General features: G+C 39.6%; 1 protein-coding gene across 1 annotated transcript in view; it reads left to right on the top strand.

Moving 5' to 3' along the window:
- The window catches only part of FAM107B (family with sequence similarity 107 member B), a gene marked incomplete at its 5' end in the record, with an annotated part of 221,910 nt that overhangs the window by 81,063 nt on the left and 125,028 nt on the right, over positions 1-15,819 (top strand). The window contains one exon of the mRNA XM_080811748.1: positions 9,183-9,243. Coding sequence (XP_080667874.1) covers positions 9,183-9,243 — 61 coding nt within the window. The remainder of the gene's footprint in view (positions 1-9,182; positions 9,244-15,819) is intronic.

Genomic DNA, 15,819 nt, shown 5'->3' with positions numbered 1-15,819 from the left:
CAGCGCATGAAAAGATACTCAACATCACTCATCATCAGGGAAATGCAAATCAAAACTACAATGAGATACCACTTTACACCTGTCAGAACGGCTGAAATTAACAACACGGGAAACAACAGGTGGTGGTGAGGATGTGGAGAAAGGGGAACCCTCTTACACTGTTGGTGGGAATGCAAACTAGTGCAAACTAGTCTAGAAAAAAGTATGGAGGTTCCTCAAAAAGTTAAAAGTAGAACTATCCTGTAATCCAAGAATCACACTACTGGGTTTTACCTAAAAAATATAAAAACATTAATTGAAAGGGATACATGCACCCCTACATTTATTGCAGCATTATTTATAATATCCAAATTATGGAAGCAGCCCAAGTGCCCACTGATAGATGAATGAGTAAAGAAGAAGTGATACATGCGTGTGCGCTACATATGGAATATATGTAAGAATGGAATATTACTCAGCTATAAAAAGAATGAAATCTTGCCATTTGCAACAACATGGACGGAGCTAGAGAGTATAATGCTAAGCAGAATAAGTCATTCAGAGAGTGATACTTACCATATGATTTCACTCATATGTGAAATTTAAGAAACAAAACAAATGAGCAAAGGAAAAAAAGAGAGAGAAAGAGACAAACAAAGAAACAGACTTTTAACTGTAGAGACCAGATGCTTGCCAGAGGAGAGGAGGCTGGGGGGATGGGGGGAAATATGTGAAGGGAATTAAGAGTGCACTTGCCATGATGAGCACTGAATAAAGCATAGAAATGTTGAATCACTATATGGTATACTTGAAACTAATATAACACTGTATGTTAACTATAATGGAATTAAAATTTAAAACAATAAAAACTTTAGGATGTGTTAAAAAGAACAAAATAATGAGTCATTAACATGAGAAATTTTAGTCTGATTGTTAAGGAAATTTCCAGTGAAATGAACCCAGCTGTAACCATGTACCTAAAGTAAATTAATGGAAGTCCTTTGTATATGACATTTTAGAAACTGGCAAATACGCAAGGAAATGGATTCACTTGGGCATGCCAGATGACTCCTGACATCTTTCTATCTGTGCTGTCATCTTTCAGGGATCTCTTTAAGGACCACAAAAGGAGACAAAACACCAGATTTTTAAAAGCATTTGTCAGGGGCCCCCGGGGTGGCTCAGTGGGTTAAGCATTCTGACTCTTGATCTCAGCTCAGGTCTTGATCTCAAGGTTGTGAGTTTAATGTGAGTTTAAGCCCCGTGTTGGGCTCCATGGAGCTACTTAAATAAATTAATTAATTAAATAAAAGCATTTGTCAGTATTTGTCTAAACACAACTGAACAGTTGACTATGGTCCTATTGATGGAAACAATGAATGGATAGAAGAGCTGACACAAAACTGTCCTTATGTAGTTGGTGCCTTTGCAAGAAGTCACTTCCCTAAAAAAAGAAGCCATCAGCAGCAAACATGTGCCAGGCACTGCTCCACTTGTCACTGGCTAGCAAATTCACCACACTAGAACCCTCTGAGAGAAGCACCTGTGTAAGCTAACGTGAGCTCCACCCTCCAAGTAAACACAGGCCCAGGCGACTTTAGGAATTTACTAAAATCCCTGGCTGGTAAGTGGGAGAGCTGGGATTTGTATCTCATTCATCTGACTCTGATGTATGTGGTTTTCTACTGTGAGAAAACACTGTAAATAAAGCACTAAAAAAAAAAAAGGAATCCAGAGGCCCAGTCTTATCTAAGTGGATAAGAGCTAGTTCCTCCTCTGTATTTTTGCCATGACCTCCAAGTAATTTGGGTATACACCTGAGTCTGAGAACTACAGTTTTACAAGCATGAGATCTAATACTTCTCCCTTTCTTTTCTTTCTTTTTTTTTTTTTCCACTTAGTTTTCCTATAAGTAGAGATGGAGAAAAGACTTAGCACCCTAGGGCACCATGTAGGCCATGAATGAACCAAGACTCTGATCAATGGACCAAGTCTCTAATCAAGGTCCCAGAGCCTCCCCAATCTTGAGTCACCGAATGAATCGCAGTGTTTGGTCCTGAGGAATAACCTCTATGGATCCAATGGTGGCTGGAGAGAGATGCTGAAGTTTGGGAATGACACCTTCTATCTTCTTGGGCTCCCCTTTGTCTATAGTTAACTGCAGGGCATTCCCTGAGCTGCAAGAAGTTAGGGCCAGCCAAAACTGATAGGAATTTGGCAGAGGAATATAGAAATAAATAATAAAGCACAGAATAGGACACAGGGCCACCATTCATCATAGCGCCCTCTCTGCCTTTTGCCTCTGCTTCTCACTGAGTGTTGGGTTCATTCTCTCGAGCTCTATCAGGGGATGTGTCATTAGTTCTGAGGCTCCTTCCTGAGACTGTAAGATGTCCACCAAGCGAGCTGAGAAATGACATCCAAGTCAAGATAACTAGCCTAAATTAGGTTATATCCCCTTGCCTGGATTAATCCTGTGGCCAGGAGGAGGCAGATCTTATCAGAAGGGCTGCTAGATGAGCAGAGACCACCCCGTCCCACATTAAGTGACTAGTGTGATATTCTTGTATCTGTCACCTCATTCAATCTTTGCAGCAATCCTACTAGGACATCAAGGGATGACCTTTATGTTTTGATGAGGAAACAGAGACTCACAGAATTCCTTACGAGGCAGAGCCAGGATTTGAAACCTCGTCTCCCTAACTCCAAGGCCCACATCCATCCACCACCCTGTGGAATGACAATGGGCTTTGCTTCTGTCTCCACCCACTTGCTCTGTAGTTCTTGGCACATTTTGGAATAGTTGTAAGTGCTGCCTTAATTCTTTAAAATGACAACTACACGCCATGTCTTAAAATTGACTGGATGTTTCTGCCACCTAAGCTGCATACTAGGGTCCAGAGTCACTACTTTGGAGGCTCAAAGACTTGTTTAGAGCTTTGAAATTGTGTGTTTGCCCACCCAGAAGGAGGAAGCTAAGGACGTGGGTTAGTTTACTTCATTTATAGTACACTTCCCTTTCTCCTAGGTGCTAATCAAGCTCTAATACTGAAATGCTCTGTACTCTTTCTCCTACATGATCTATACACTATACCACCTGAAGAGGAGGGGAGGGGAGAGAAAGTTATTTATTTGAGTTAAGATTATTTTTTACCTAAGAAAATTAAAATCAATGTCATCTGCCTCTCCTGTGATTATAAGTTCCCGTAGCTCCAAGATTATGTCTTATTCACTGTCGTATTCCGCACATTTTCTAGCAGAATGCCATGAACATGGAAGTTCTTCAGTAAATGTATATTGATTCAAGGTGAATTTTGCAAGGTTCTATATAGAGTCAGGAAAGAGTGTTTGGTGAGTGACCTCTGATCTTCTTCTTAGTGTTCCAGTGGGCAAAAAAAAGGACATACATACCAATTATTTGTTTACAGTGGGGGAAAGGGAAAAGGTGCACAACATATAATCCCTCTGCAGCAGGCATTGAATAAATGCTTTTATGTATTTAATTTTATTCTCATAACAACCCATGGACATAGATATTATTATCTCCATCTCCAGATGAAGAAATTTAGAGAGAACAAGTCATTCAGGGTGCAGTATGGAGTGGTGGTTTTGAGCATAGACTCAAGGTTCAACTGGGTTTTTTAAAAAAGTTTTTATTTATTTATTTGAGAGAGAGAGAGAGAGAAAGAGGGAGAGGACAAGCTAGAAGGGGAAAGGGCATCATGACCTGAACCAAAAGCAGGTCATGACCAACCGAGCCACCCAGGCACCCCTCAATTGGGTTTGTCTTCAGGCTCAGTTATTAGTTCTATAATGGAGAAAATTCCTTGATTTCTCTGACCTCTTGAAGTTTTCTCATCTGTAAAATGAGGACAATAATATTTGTTAAACAGATTGTAAAGCTCTTAGACGCAGTGCCCAACATAGAAAGTTTGAAATGTTGGCTTAAAAACACTCACCCGTACAGGAATTTGGGTGGCTCAGGTTGTGATTCTAGGGTCCTGGGATTGAGCCCTGCATCAGGATCCCTGCTCAGTGTGGAGCCTGCCTCTCCCCCAGCTTGTGCTCTTTTGCTCACTCTCTCTCTCTCAAATAAATAAATAAAATCTTTAAAAACAGTCACCCATAATTAAGATTTCCTTTTATCATTATACCATATTTCTAAAGCATTTTCAATGCATCAGAAACAACCAAATGTTATTTAAATAGCAGATAGCAGGGCCACACTCCAATTAGGGTGACCAACTCATCTCAGTGTGCTAAGACTTCCTTAGTTTTAACACCAGAAATCCTGCATCCTGTAGAACCCTCAGTCCCAAGCAAATCAGGATGGTTGGTCATCCCAAACTTCATAATTAGCAAATCAGCATCTGGACTGGAACATGCATAGTTTTAACAAAGGAGAGGCATTAGTATTAAGGAGGGAGCTTTGTATAGTGGTTTACATCATGGGGTTTGGACCCAGGTAGACCTGGGTCTGAATCCCCTTTTGACATTTCAAGGAAATGATCCTTTGGTTGTGTTTGTGGATTCCTGGGAAGCTGAGTTTGAAGTGCAGAGATTTATTAGGGAGTGTTTTGGGGGGTCAACTCTTGTAGAAGAGAAGAGAAGAAAGCAGTATTAGGCAGAGGAGGATAAGGGACTACAATGACGTTTCTTGATGAAAGGCTCACCAGCTTCCTGCGGCTCTGGAGCAAGAAGGGCCCTTCAGAGTCGTCTTGAGATGGGGTGAAGGGGTCGGGCCTCTCTGCCCTCAAATCAACAAGTCCAAGTGGCACCAGCGCTGGCAGCTCTCTCCCAGGATGCTGACAGCTGAGTGCTACCTATTAACCATGTTTCCTGTAGCTGTGACCATAAATCTTTCAGTCCTGAAGGGACCTCCAAGTAGCACATCACAGTATCCACTACAAGGTGAATGAGTCCCACAGAGTCTCTGTTTCTCCATCCATAAACCAGGACTGATGACAATAAGGTCATCTATCTCCAGAAGTTGTTGAGGACTAATGAGCTCTACACATACAACACAGTTTGACACATTGTAAGCACTCAAGAAATGGTCATGGGCTGTATATCTTAAAGTCTGAATGAGGTAGAGTTAGGGATGAAGATGGGGGGCTGCTTCAGGAAGGCCCTCTTGGAGAAACTGCCCCCGACCTTTGTTATCAAGAGGGACAACACTGGACTTTTTATTGTGAGATGTGTTACTAGGTTGAACATTTAAAAAAATGTAAAGTAGGTGAACAATTGAATCCATTCAACAATTGTTTTACAAGCACCTGTTGACAAAGAGGGTAGAGTCTGAATGAAACTTTAAGAAACATAGTTTTTGTCCTGAAACATCCTATAATGTAGTGGGATAGACAAGGCTTAGATACTGGATTCCATGGGAAATTAAACATATATTTATTAGTAGCAATGTAATGCAGTAAGAAGACTCTTGGCACTAGAATATGGTGAGCGTTGGATATCAGTTTCTAAAAATTACCTCCTATAGAAGACTCTTCATATCCATCAAAATGTGGACATAGATATTGCTAAGAGAGGTTGTAACAAAATGGTCATTAACCCTGAGATCATGGTCATTAACACATTAATTTGTCGAAATATTTGGGGGGGGGGATTTTTATAATCTGTACCAAGAGCCTCAAAAACATTCATGACCTTTGATCCAGAATCCTACCCTTGAAACTTTAATCCAAAATAATTTGAAATAATTAAAATCCTTACATTGAAAGATGTTCTTTATAGTATAGCCTATAATAGAGAAAACTTGAAGATTCCTCAAATGTTTGGTGACACAGAAACAGTCATTTAAAATTAGAATTCAACTTCCTTGGGAAAGAACAGTTATATTTGGGATCCATTTCCCAAATGAAGGAAGTTGAAGCTAAGAGTCAGTCATGTAATTGGTGCAACAGGTGGAGACAAATGGGACCAGATCTCCTTAATTTTTGGTCAAGAATTCTATTTTTCTCTCAAACTATCATTGTGTTTCTAAACACACTTTCCTAGAGTGAAATGCCCGCTGCTAATGTTGCAAAACTATGAGGCCAAGTTAAAATGCCTTGAAGTAAGTCAGGGGCACCTGGGTGGCTCAGTGGGTTAAAGCCTCTGCCTTCGGCTCAGGTCATGATCTCAGGGTCCTGGGTCGAGCCCCACATCGGGCTCTCTGCTCAGCAGGGAGCCTTCTTCCCTCTCTCTCTCTGCCTGCCTCTCTGCCTGCTTGTGGTCTCTGTCTGTCAAATAAATAAATACAATCTTTAAAAAAAAAATGCCTTGAAGTATGTCAATGAGGTTATATTGTTAATATAATATATAAATTATATTGCTAATTAATTTTTTATTGCTTGTTTTGTTTTATTTTTCAACTATGATTGCTCAAGCAATGAAGTGAATGATCAGGGCACCCCACTCTGGCTTCCCAGAGCTGAGGTGCATCAGCTGATTGTATTAGAAGTGACAGAAAACATAATAGAAATGTTGGGGTTTTTTTAAAGATTTATTTATTTTAGAGAGAGAGAGGGTGCTAGAGGGAGGGGCAGAGAGAGAGAGGGAGAGAGAGACTCCTAAGCACCTCCACACTGAGTACAGAGTCCAATGCAGGGCTCTATCTCATTACCCTGAGATCATGACCTGAGCCAAAACCAGGAGACCACCACTTAATCAACTAAGCCACCCAGGTATCCCCAAATTTTTAAAAATCAATATATATATATATTTTTTAAATGTATGGCTATAATAGCTGATGGGCTGAAAAAGCCAAGGTTAAGCTTGCTTCAAGTGTGCCTCAATTTGGGGCTCCAATGATATCAGTAGGACTCAGGATCAGTCCATCTCTTGGCTCTCTTTCTTTGTGTGGATGGCTGTCTCAGCTGTGAGTGACAGCAGCAGCTCCAACCCTCAGAGCTGTTTCAGGTTTCAGTGGGTAAGCATAGGAGTCAAGCTCCCAGATGTCTGGAGAAAATCTCTCATTAGCCCTGATTGGGTCACGTGACTACTCTGAACCAATCACAGGGAAATATAGTGGAGGATGGGCCTAGCCCTGGGTCACATGACCACCTGTGGCAGTGGGGAGTGAGATGGCCTGGAGCACTGGGCTGGTATCATAGGAACCACAATTGGTTAAGAGTCAGAAGGGATGACTTTAAAGAGGAAATCAGGACACACTTAGGTAGAGTGAGTGAGTGCCCGGCAGCGAAATCAACAGATGTCTACTACAGTTGGACTGTTGTCATTTTATTCTAGCTTTGCTGGGAAAAAGCCAGTAAGAACAAACTCAGCAAATCACAGACTTGCACTAAAGAGAAGAATCTAAGGAGTTCGGTCTTTATTCTCTAAATAGAACATAGTTTACGCTATCAAAGACAGATGCTTGTTTATTCTGTGCTGAGAGCTCTCCAGCCAAGAGAATTCCAAATATCCTTCCATCTGCAAATCATTCCGGGGCTTTGCAATTTTTACTATTTAAATGAGAAAATTGGGGGAGGGGCAATTTAAAATAAAATAATAAATATGTCTGGAGGAAAGCTAAAGAGCTACATTATTTCACAATTCTGGAATTCAGAGCAATAAAAAGTAAACAGTCTTATTGGCTCAAAGGAGAATGCTTTCATCTATGAAACAACTTTATTTGGTTATTTGGGCATCTCAAGAGACATCCCCTGTGGCTGTATTATAAAATAACTCCTCTCACTACTGCACTTGTCTAGTCCAAAAATAAAAAAAAAAATAAAAAAAAATAACTCCTTATGTTTTTATTATGTACTGTCCTGTTGGGGCTTGTGGAACAAGAAATTATTTGCTGCATTTCTTTTCTGTATAATGGGGCTTTCTATCATTTACATGTCCTTTGGTATCATATTAATTTACATTCTTTTTAGAAATATAATTTTGGAAGCAATTTTCATTAAAAATTTCTTACAACATATAAATTTGAGATAATTGAACTGAAGGCTTGTTTACCCAACTTGCCCGTGCCAATACTGTAATGGGTTTTAGAAGTAGGACAAATTTTTGGAACTGGTCCCTGATGAACATTTGAAGAGGATTTTTGATCTCTGGAAAAACATTTGTTCTCAACACAGGTGAAAACAACTCCCTTATAAGTCGATACTAATGGCAATTTAAAAGAAACTATTCTTTTTGAATTAAAAAGAACACTTCTTTATCTTACTATCCAAGCTTGAAGAGTCTGGTGGATTCTCATCTGGATGAGATAATACTTAAGGAGGTGCAAACTTAAAACAAATTGGGGAGTGCTTCTACAATGGATAATATCAATTTTTTAGTTCATTTGCTCCACTTTGTTTAGAGAGTAGCCTTGTTTACCCTTAGGGTACTCCACACACACGTGCTTTATTGTGGTCCAAAACATCTTCTATTGGGCTAAATTCTTTTGAGGAACAAAGTATGTGCAGAAAGTGTGCCAGTCTGAGAAGGAAGCTGAGTAAGCATCTGCTTGCAGTGTAATTGAAAGGATCTTGCATAAAAATTAAGGTCCCACAGAAATAGCCCCTCTGAGGCACTCAACAAATAGTTGTTCAGCGAAGGAAAGACATAAATGAAAAAATCAGCATAAAGTCATCTTGCAGACAAATTTAGAAAGGCACTGTGTAGACATTCCTCTGAATTTACTTCCCTCACTTCTAGCTGCATCTACTTTATGAATACTACAGGAGTCACGATTGTCGTTAAAGAATATCATACCAGAGCTCAGAGAAGAATGTATTCACTCAACTCTCCAGAGATCAAAATAACTGCGAATTGTGATAGAATTTTCAAAAATACAGTGAATCAGTTATTTGAATCATGAAAAGTAAAGCATAATTATCTCTGTTATACCATGCTGGCAGAATTTCTGTCATATGGAGGAACCCACCACCACTATGTCTAAGTAATTGATGTTCCCAAACATTCAGTTACAGAGGACCTCTGGATTGTACTGGTTCAGGGACAACACCGGTAGACACTTCCCTGTGAATGACACCCTGGAGTCTGTAACCCAGCCCCTGCTATAGTTATTCTACTCAACCTCTTCTATTGAATTTGTTGCTTGTCCAAAGCCTCAGTTCATAAGGGCTTGGTCTAGTATTTTCAGATCTTGACCTCATATTAATTCAATAGGTTTGCAGAAAGTGTTGCTGTAAATTAATGCATATTTTTACTTTCTCCCTATTTTTCTGGTTTGTGGAACTGGAACTCAGGAAGAAGAGGAATCCCAGGAAGAACCTAAATGCCTTGAGTTGGGACAGAAGATGGCACCAGGTAGAGTACATTCAGTGCGATGCATCCTTTTCTGGGCTGCTGTTGCTGACAGCAGGGCTTACAGCATCCAAAAGCTTTGCATATTGCACAAGAAAGTCTGTGTGTTCCAAATGATTGGAAACACGATGAGAAATGTCACTGGTAATGGATTCCAGGCACGACATCTAGGCAATCTGGCTATGATGCAGAAACTAGCTGCTTCTCTTCTTTCTTTTATTGATTACAGTTCTTGATGAACAAATACTTTCAATGAAGTAAATGATGATAATGATGAAGAAATTTCAAATTTGGGAATACTAAAATAAGAAGTGTAGTTGTTTACTGAAATATTTATGATTACCTTGGAAAATGTTATTTAATAGGACTTCCTATGAGAAAACATGGAAAGAAACAGTGATGAGTGAATCTATAACTTAGTTTCTGACTATGCTCAGTAATGATAATGGCATGTAATGGCCTTAAAAATAAACATTAGTTGAATGGACCTAATAATAATGAAAGCGAGATCTTAATACTCTCTGCTTCTATATTCAAATGGCTTTTAGTTTGGTTTTAGATGTTAAGGAGTTAGAAGAGGGCTCCAGATGTGTTTGCTGCTGGCAGAGGCTTGTGTTCTTGTAATTTAATGGAAATCAGGGAGCAGAATTGAGAAAATGGAGATAGTAATGAAAAAAGATGCCAAGTGGGGGGAAAGGTGGCACCCTGCTTTGATATGGATAGAGAAAGAATTAGCAATTAAACAGCTCCACTGTCTCCCTCTATAACCCTCCCAAGTGTGTACCATCAACAATAACACACATTGCTTTACTTTGGTGTCTCTCCCTAAGCACTCTTCCCTTGTAGACCCTAGCATGGCTTGGCTCCTTCTCATCAATCAGGTTTCAGCTGAAATGTCCAGTCTCAGAGACTGATTTGTCATTCTTTTAAATTACTCTTCATCTCATTGCCCATTTTATTTGTTTAATAACAATTATTACGATCTAAAACCATCCTTCCATGGATTGGTTTGGTTAGTTATTGTCCCCTAGAGAGCAGAAAGCTTGCCTATCTTGTTTAATGGTATCTTAACACCTTGGACAGTGGCTGGCACCTTGTAGTAATTCAATAAATTCTTACTGAGTCCTTTGTGTCCACTATATGCAAGGCATTTTCTTTCTCTGTGTAACAGAGATGCAGGTGGGGGGGGGGTTGATGTGGCCAACTCTATGACTATTTTAGATTTCTGGCCTAAAAAGAGAATAAGACATGATCTGTGCCTTCAAGAAAATAAATGTCTAAGGTGTAGATGTGTTTGGAACACATGAAAAGATTGACACAACCCAAATACCCCTAGGAGCAATGAGGAAGTAGAATCTAAGAAGTTTCCTTGAGTTGATGTTGCTCAGAAGGAGATTTGGAGTTTTTTGGTTTTGTTTTGTTTTAAGATTTTACTTATTTGAGATGGAGGTGGTGGGAGAGAGAGAGAACAGAGGAAGAGGGACTAGCAGACTGAGCATGGAACCTGATGCAGGGCTCGATATCACAACCCTGAGATCATGACCTGAGCCAAAACCAAGAGTCAGATGCTCAACCAACTGAGCTACCTAGGTGCCCTAGGAGTTTTGGAGTTTGAAAGTAGGGGCATAGGAAGGCAGAGTTGGAGCTTACATATTATACCCCTTAAAATTGCTCTGAGTGTCACTTTTGCAACTTCCTCTTGATTTTCAGTTTCTCAGCTAGAGAAGTCTAAACTAATGGCTATTGCTGGGTCAATGCAAATTTGGCCAAGTGATTTTGAGTTTCCCAGTTGCTGTTATAAGTAGTATCATTTGCTTTCTTGGCAGAGTGTCCACTAGATTTTGAAGCCATCCAAAAGCCTTGATTATCCCACATGTTGTGAAGAAACTGCTACTCACCAAGGCTTTTCTAAGACACAAGTTGGCTCCAACGGGTCCTACTGTGACATCTCTGAGTGAGAAAACGAGGATCCAATTCTCAGTCTTCTAGCATCCTAGATCTTTAAGCCTTAGGAGTGTGTGACTAGAAATGTAGTGTAGTGGTAAAAAATTACCTCCACAATACATTTGGAGTCAGAGATCCAAATGAAAATAATTCCACAGAAAGAGTGACACCATTTAGTTAGAAATCTATAATCTTAATTTCTTTGTGTTGCTATATACTTTCCTCTCAGGACTGCCTTTGCTGTGTCCCAAAGATTTTGAACAGTTGTATTTTCATTTTCATTTGTTTCTATGAATTTTTTAAATTCTTCTTTCATTTCCTGGTTGACCCATTCATTCTTTAGTAGGATGCTCTTTAGCCTCCATGTATTTGAGTTCTTTCCAACTTTCCTCTTGTGATTGAATTCTAGTTTCAGAGCATTATGGTCTGAAAATACGCAGGGAATGATCCCAATCTTTTGGCACTGGTTGAGACCTGATTTGTGATCCAGGATGTGATCTATTCTGGAGAATGTCCCATGTACACTAGAGAAGAATATGTATTCTGTTGTTTTGGGATGGAATGTTCTAAATATATCTGTGATGTCCATCTGGTCCTGTGTGTCATTTAAAGACTTTATTTCCCTGTTGATCTTTTGCTTAGATGATCTGTCCATTTCAGTAAGGGGAGGTGTTTAAGTCCCCTGCTATTATTGTATTATTGTTGATGTGTTTCTTTGATTTTGTTATTAATTGGTTTATATAATTGGCTGCTCCCACGTTAGGGCATAGATATTTAAAATTGTTAGATCTTCTTCTTGGACAGACCCTTTAAGTATGATATAGTGTCCTTCCTCCTCTCTTATTCGAGTTTTTGGCTTAAAATCTAACTTATCTGATATAAGGATTGCCACCCGAGCTTTCTTTTGACGTCCATTAGCATGGTAAATTGTTTTCCACCCTGTCACTTTAAATCTGTCTTTGGGTCTAAAATAAGTTTCTTGTAAACAGCATATTAATGGATCTTTTTTTTTTTTTTTTTTACTCATTCTGATATCCTCTTTTTTTTTCATTTTTAAAAATTGACTTTAATTTTTAGAGTTTTAGGTTCATAGCAAAATTGAGTAGAGAGTACAGAGAGTTCGCATATACTCCCTGACCCCTCACATACATAGCCTCCCTCACTATCAGCATCCCTCACCAGAGCAGTACGTTTGTTACAGTTGGTGAATCTATGCTGTTATAAACATCACATGTAGGTTTTTGTATGGACATAAGTTTTCAGTTCATTTGGGTAAATACTGAGGAGCGTGATTGCTGGATAATATAGTAAGAATACGTTTAGTGTTGCAAGAAACCACCAAACTGTTTCCAACATGGCTGTACCATTTTGCATTCCCATTAAGAAGGAATGGAGTTCCTGTTGCTCTATGATCCTCATCAGCATTTGGTATTGTCAGGGTTTTGGATTTTCACTATTCTAAAAGGTGCATAGTGGCATCTCATTGTTTTAACTTGTGTTTCCCTAATGACATGTGATGTGGGCATCTTTTCATATGCTTATTTGCCATCTGTGTATCTTCTTTGGTCAGCTATCTGTTAAGGTCTTTGGCCTATTTTCTAATTGGGTTCTTTGTTTTCTTTTTTTTTTTTCCCCCCAAGATTTATTTATTTACTTTAGGAGGGGAGGGGCAGAGGGAGAGAGTGTCAGGCAGACTCCATGGCAAACACAGAGCCTCACATGGGGCTCAGATCCCATGACTCTGAGATCACAACCTGAGCTGAAACCAAGAATCCGATGCATAACTGAGTGCATCACCCAGGTGCTCCTGGGTTGTTAGTTTTCTTATTGTTGAGTTTTTTTTGTTTTGTTTTGTTTTTTTATTAAATTTTTTATTTCAGCGTAACAGTTTTCATTGTTTTTTCACCACACCCAGTGCTCCATGCAATCTGTGCCCTCCCTAATACCCACCACCTGGTTCCCCCAACCTCCCACCCCCCACCCCTTCAAAACCCTCAGGTTGTTTTTCAGAGTCTGTAGTCTCTCATGGTTCACCTCCCCTTCCATTTCCCTCAACTCCCTTCTCCTCTCCATCTCCCCTTGTCCTCTATATTATTTGTTATAGCCCATTTACATTCAGGGTAACTATTGAAAGATATGAATTTAGTGCCATTGTATTGCCTGTAAGGTGACTGTTACTGTATATTGTCTCTTTTCCTTTCTGGCCTGTTACTTTTAGGTTCTCTCTTTGCTTAGAGGACCCTTTCAATATTTCCCATCAGGCTGGTTTGGTGTTTGCAAATTCTTTTAATTTGGAAGCTTTTTATCTCTCCTTCTACTTTCAATGACAGCCTAGCAGGATATAGTATTCTTGGCTGCATATTTTTCTCATTTAGTGCTCTGGATATATCATGACTGTCCTTTCTGGGCTGCCAGGTCTCTGTGGATAGGTCTGCTGCCAATCTAATATTTTTACTATTGTATGTTATAGACCTCTTGTCCTGAGCTGCTTTCAAGATTTTCTCTTTGTCACTAAGATTTGTAAGTTTTACTATTAGATGATGGGGTATGGACCTTTTTTATTGACTTTGAGGGGGGTTCTCTGTGCCTCCCGGATTTTGATGTTTTTTCCCTTTGCCATATTAGGGAAATTCTCAACTATAATTTGCTCCAATATACCTTCTTCCCCTCTCTCCCTTTCTTCTTCTGGGATCCCAATTATTCTAATATTGTTTTGTCTTATGGTGTCACTTATCTCTTTAATTCTCCCTTCATGGTCCAGTAGTTGTTTGTCTCTCTTTTGCTCAGCTTCTTTATTCTTAATCATTTGGTCTTCTATATCACGAATTCTCTCTTCTGCCTCATTTATTCTAGCCATAAGAGCTTCCATTTTATTGCACCTCATTAATAGCTTTTTAAGTTTCAACTTGGTTAGATTTTAGTTCTTCTATTTCTCCAGAAAAGGATTTTATTTCTCCAGAAAGGGATTCTCTAATATCTTCCATGGTTTTTTTAAGTCCAGATAGCACCTTGATAATCATCATTCTGAACTCTACTTCTGATATATTATTCATGTCCATATTGATTAGGTCTCTAGCCATCAGTACTGCCTCTTGTTCTTTTTTTTTTTTTTTTGTGGTGAGTTTTTCTGCCTTGTCATTTTATGCAGATAAGAGTAGATTAATAGGGGAGCAAAATACCAAAAGGGTAGCAACAATCTCAGAAATATATACTCCAAATCAGAAGAGACTCAAAACCAGGGGAGAAGGGGGGGGGGAATATATGTATGTATATATATATATATATATATATATATATATATATATATGACTGGTGAGTAGAACAGAGCCACACATTTGATTTTGGGTGTATTTTGGTCTGTTAGAAAAAACTACCTCCCAAAATTTTAAAGAAACAAAAACTTATATATATACAAAAATAAGGGTAAACATGATGAAGGAATGGAATATGACTGTAAAGATGAAAATTAAAAAAGATTCTAAAAAAGGAATTGATAAGATAAGAAGTTCATTGAAAAAAGAAAAAAAAAAAGGAAAGAATGTCATCAGGCTGGAGACTAGAACAAAGCCTTCAGCTAGATTTAGGGTATATTTTGCTCTATTAGAAGAAAAAAAAAGAAAAAAACTATAGTATACAAAAAATAAGATTAAATACAATGAAGGGATGAAATATGAGTATAACAATGAAAATTTAAAAAGATTTTTAAAAGGTATTGATAAGATAAAATAGTTTAAAAATGTTTAAAATAGGAAAGAGGAAAAATTTAAAAATAGAATAAGAAAAGAATGAAATTTTAAAAATTTAACTTTGAAAGACTAAAGGATCATGGGGGAAAAGCCATGTGTTCTATGGGTTGCTTTCCCCTAGCTCTGGAATCCATAGTTCTCATTGATCGGTGAACTTGGTCTTGACAGGATGTTCTTGCTGATCTTCTGGGGGAGGGGCCTGTTGCCATGATTCTCAAATGTCTTTGCCCGAGGCGGAATTGCACTGCCTTTGCCAGGGCCAGGCTAAACAATCTGCTCGGGTTTGCTCTCGGGAGTTTTTGTTTCCTGAATGCTTTCCGTAGAGCTCTGGAGGACAGCAATGAAGATGGTGGCCTCCCAATCTCCGGCCTGGAGGAGCGAAAGCTCAGGGCCCCACTCTTCAGTGCACCGTCAGAGAAAAGCAGTCAATCCCTCCTGTCTTCCTGGTCTCTGGCCGCACTCCGTGCTCACCCGGCCTGTGACCCAGCGTTTCTATCTCTGCTGCACGGTCCTGTTTGGAGTCTCCAAACCCAGCAGATTCCCGCAGTGTGCTCCTGCATCACTCCTCCCAGAAGAGGAAGGAGGGGGTCTCTCAGGATCTGCCACTATCCCTGCTTGAAGAGCAGTGGCCCAGCTGTGCCAAAGATCATGGTTTAAGGTAATCCCAAGCTGAGAGCTCACTCCTCAGCTCTGCCTCTGTAGCAGGCTTCCCCACTCTGATGCCTGGGAGCTCTGCCGCACCCAGGCATCCCTGGTCTTTTTGTGTCCCCGCAGGTCCTGAGACCACACTCTCCCTGTGAGGGCTCCACCCCCCATGTAGCCTCTGGAGCAAGGTCCCTCAGTGGAGCAGACTTCTAAAAGCTCTGATTTTGTGCTCTGCTGCTCTCTC

The sequence above is a fragment of the Martes martes genome (assembly GCF_963455335.1).
Source record: "Martes martes genome assembly, chromosome: 8".
Lineage (NCBI taxonomy): Eukaryota > Metazoa > Chordata > Mammalia > Carnivora > Mustelidae > Martes > Martes martes.
This window is presented reverse-complemented; position numbering and strand designations above follow the sequence as displayed.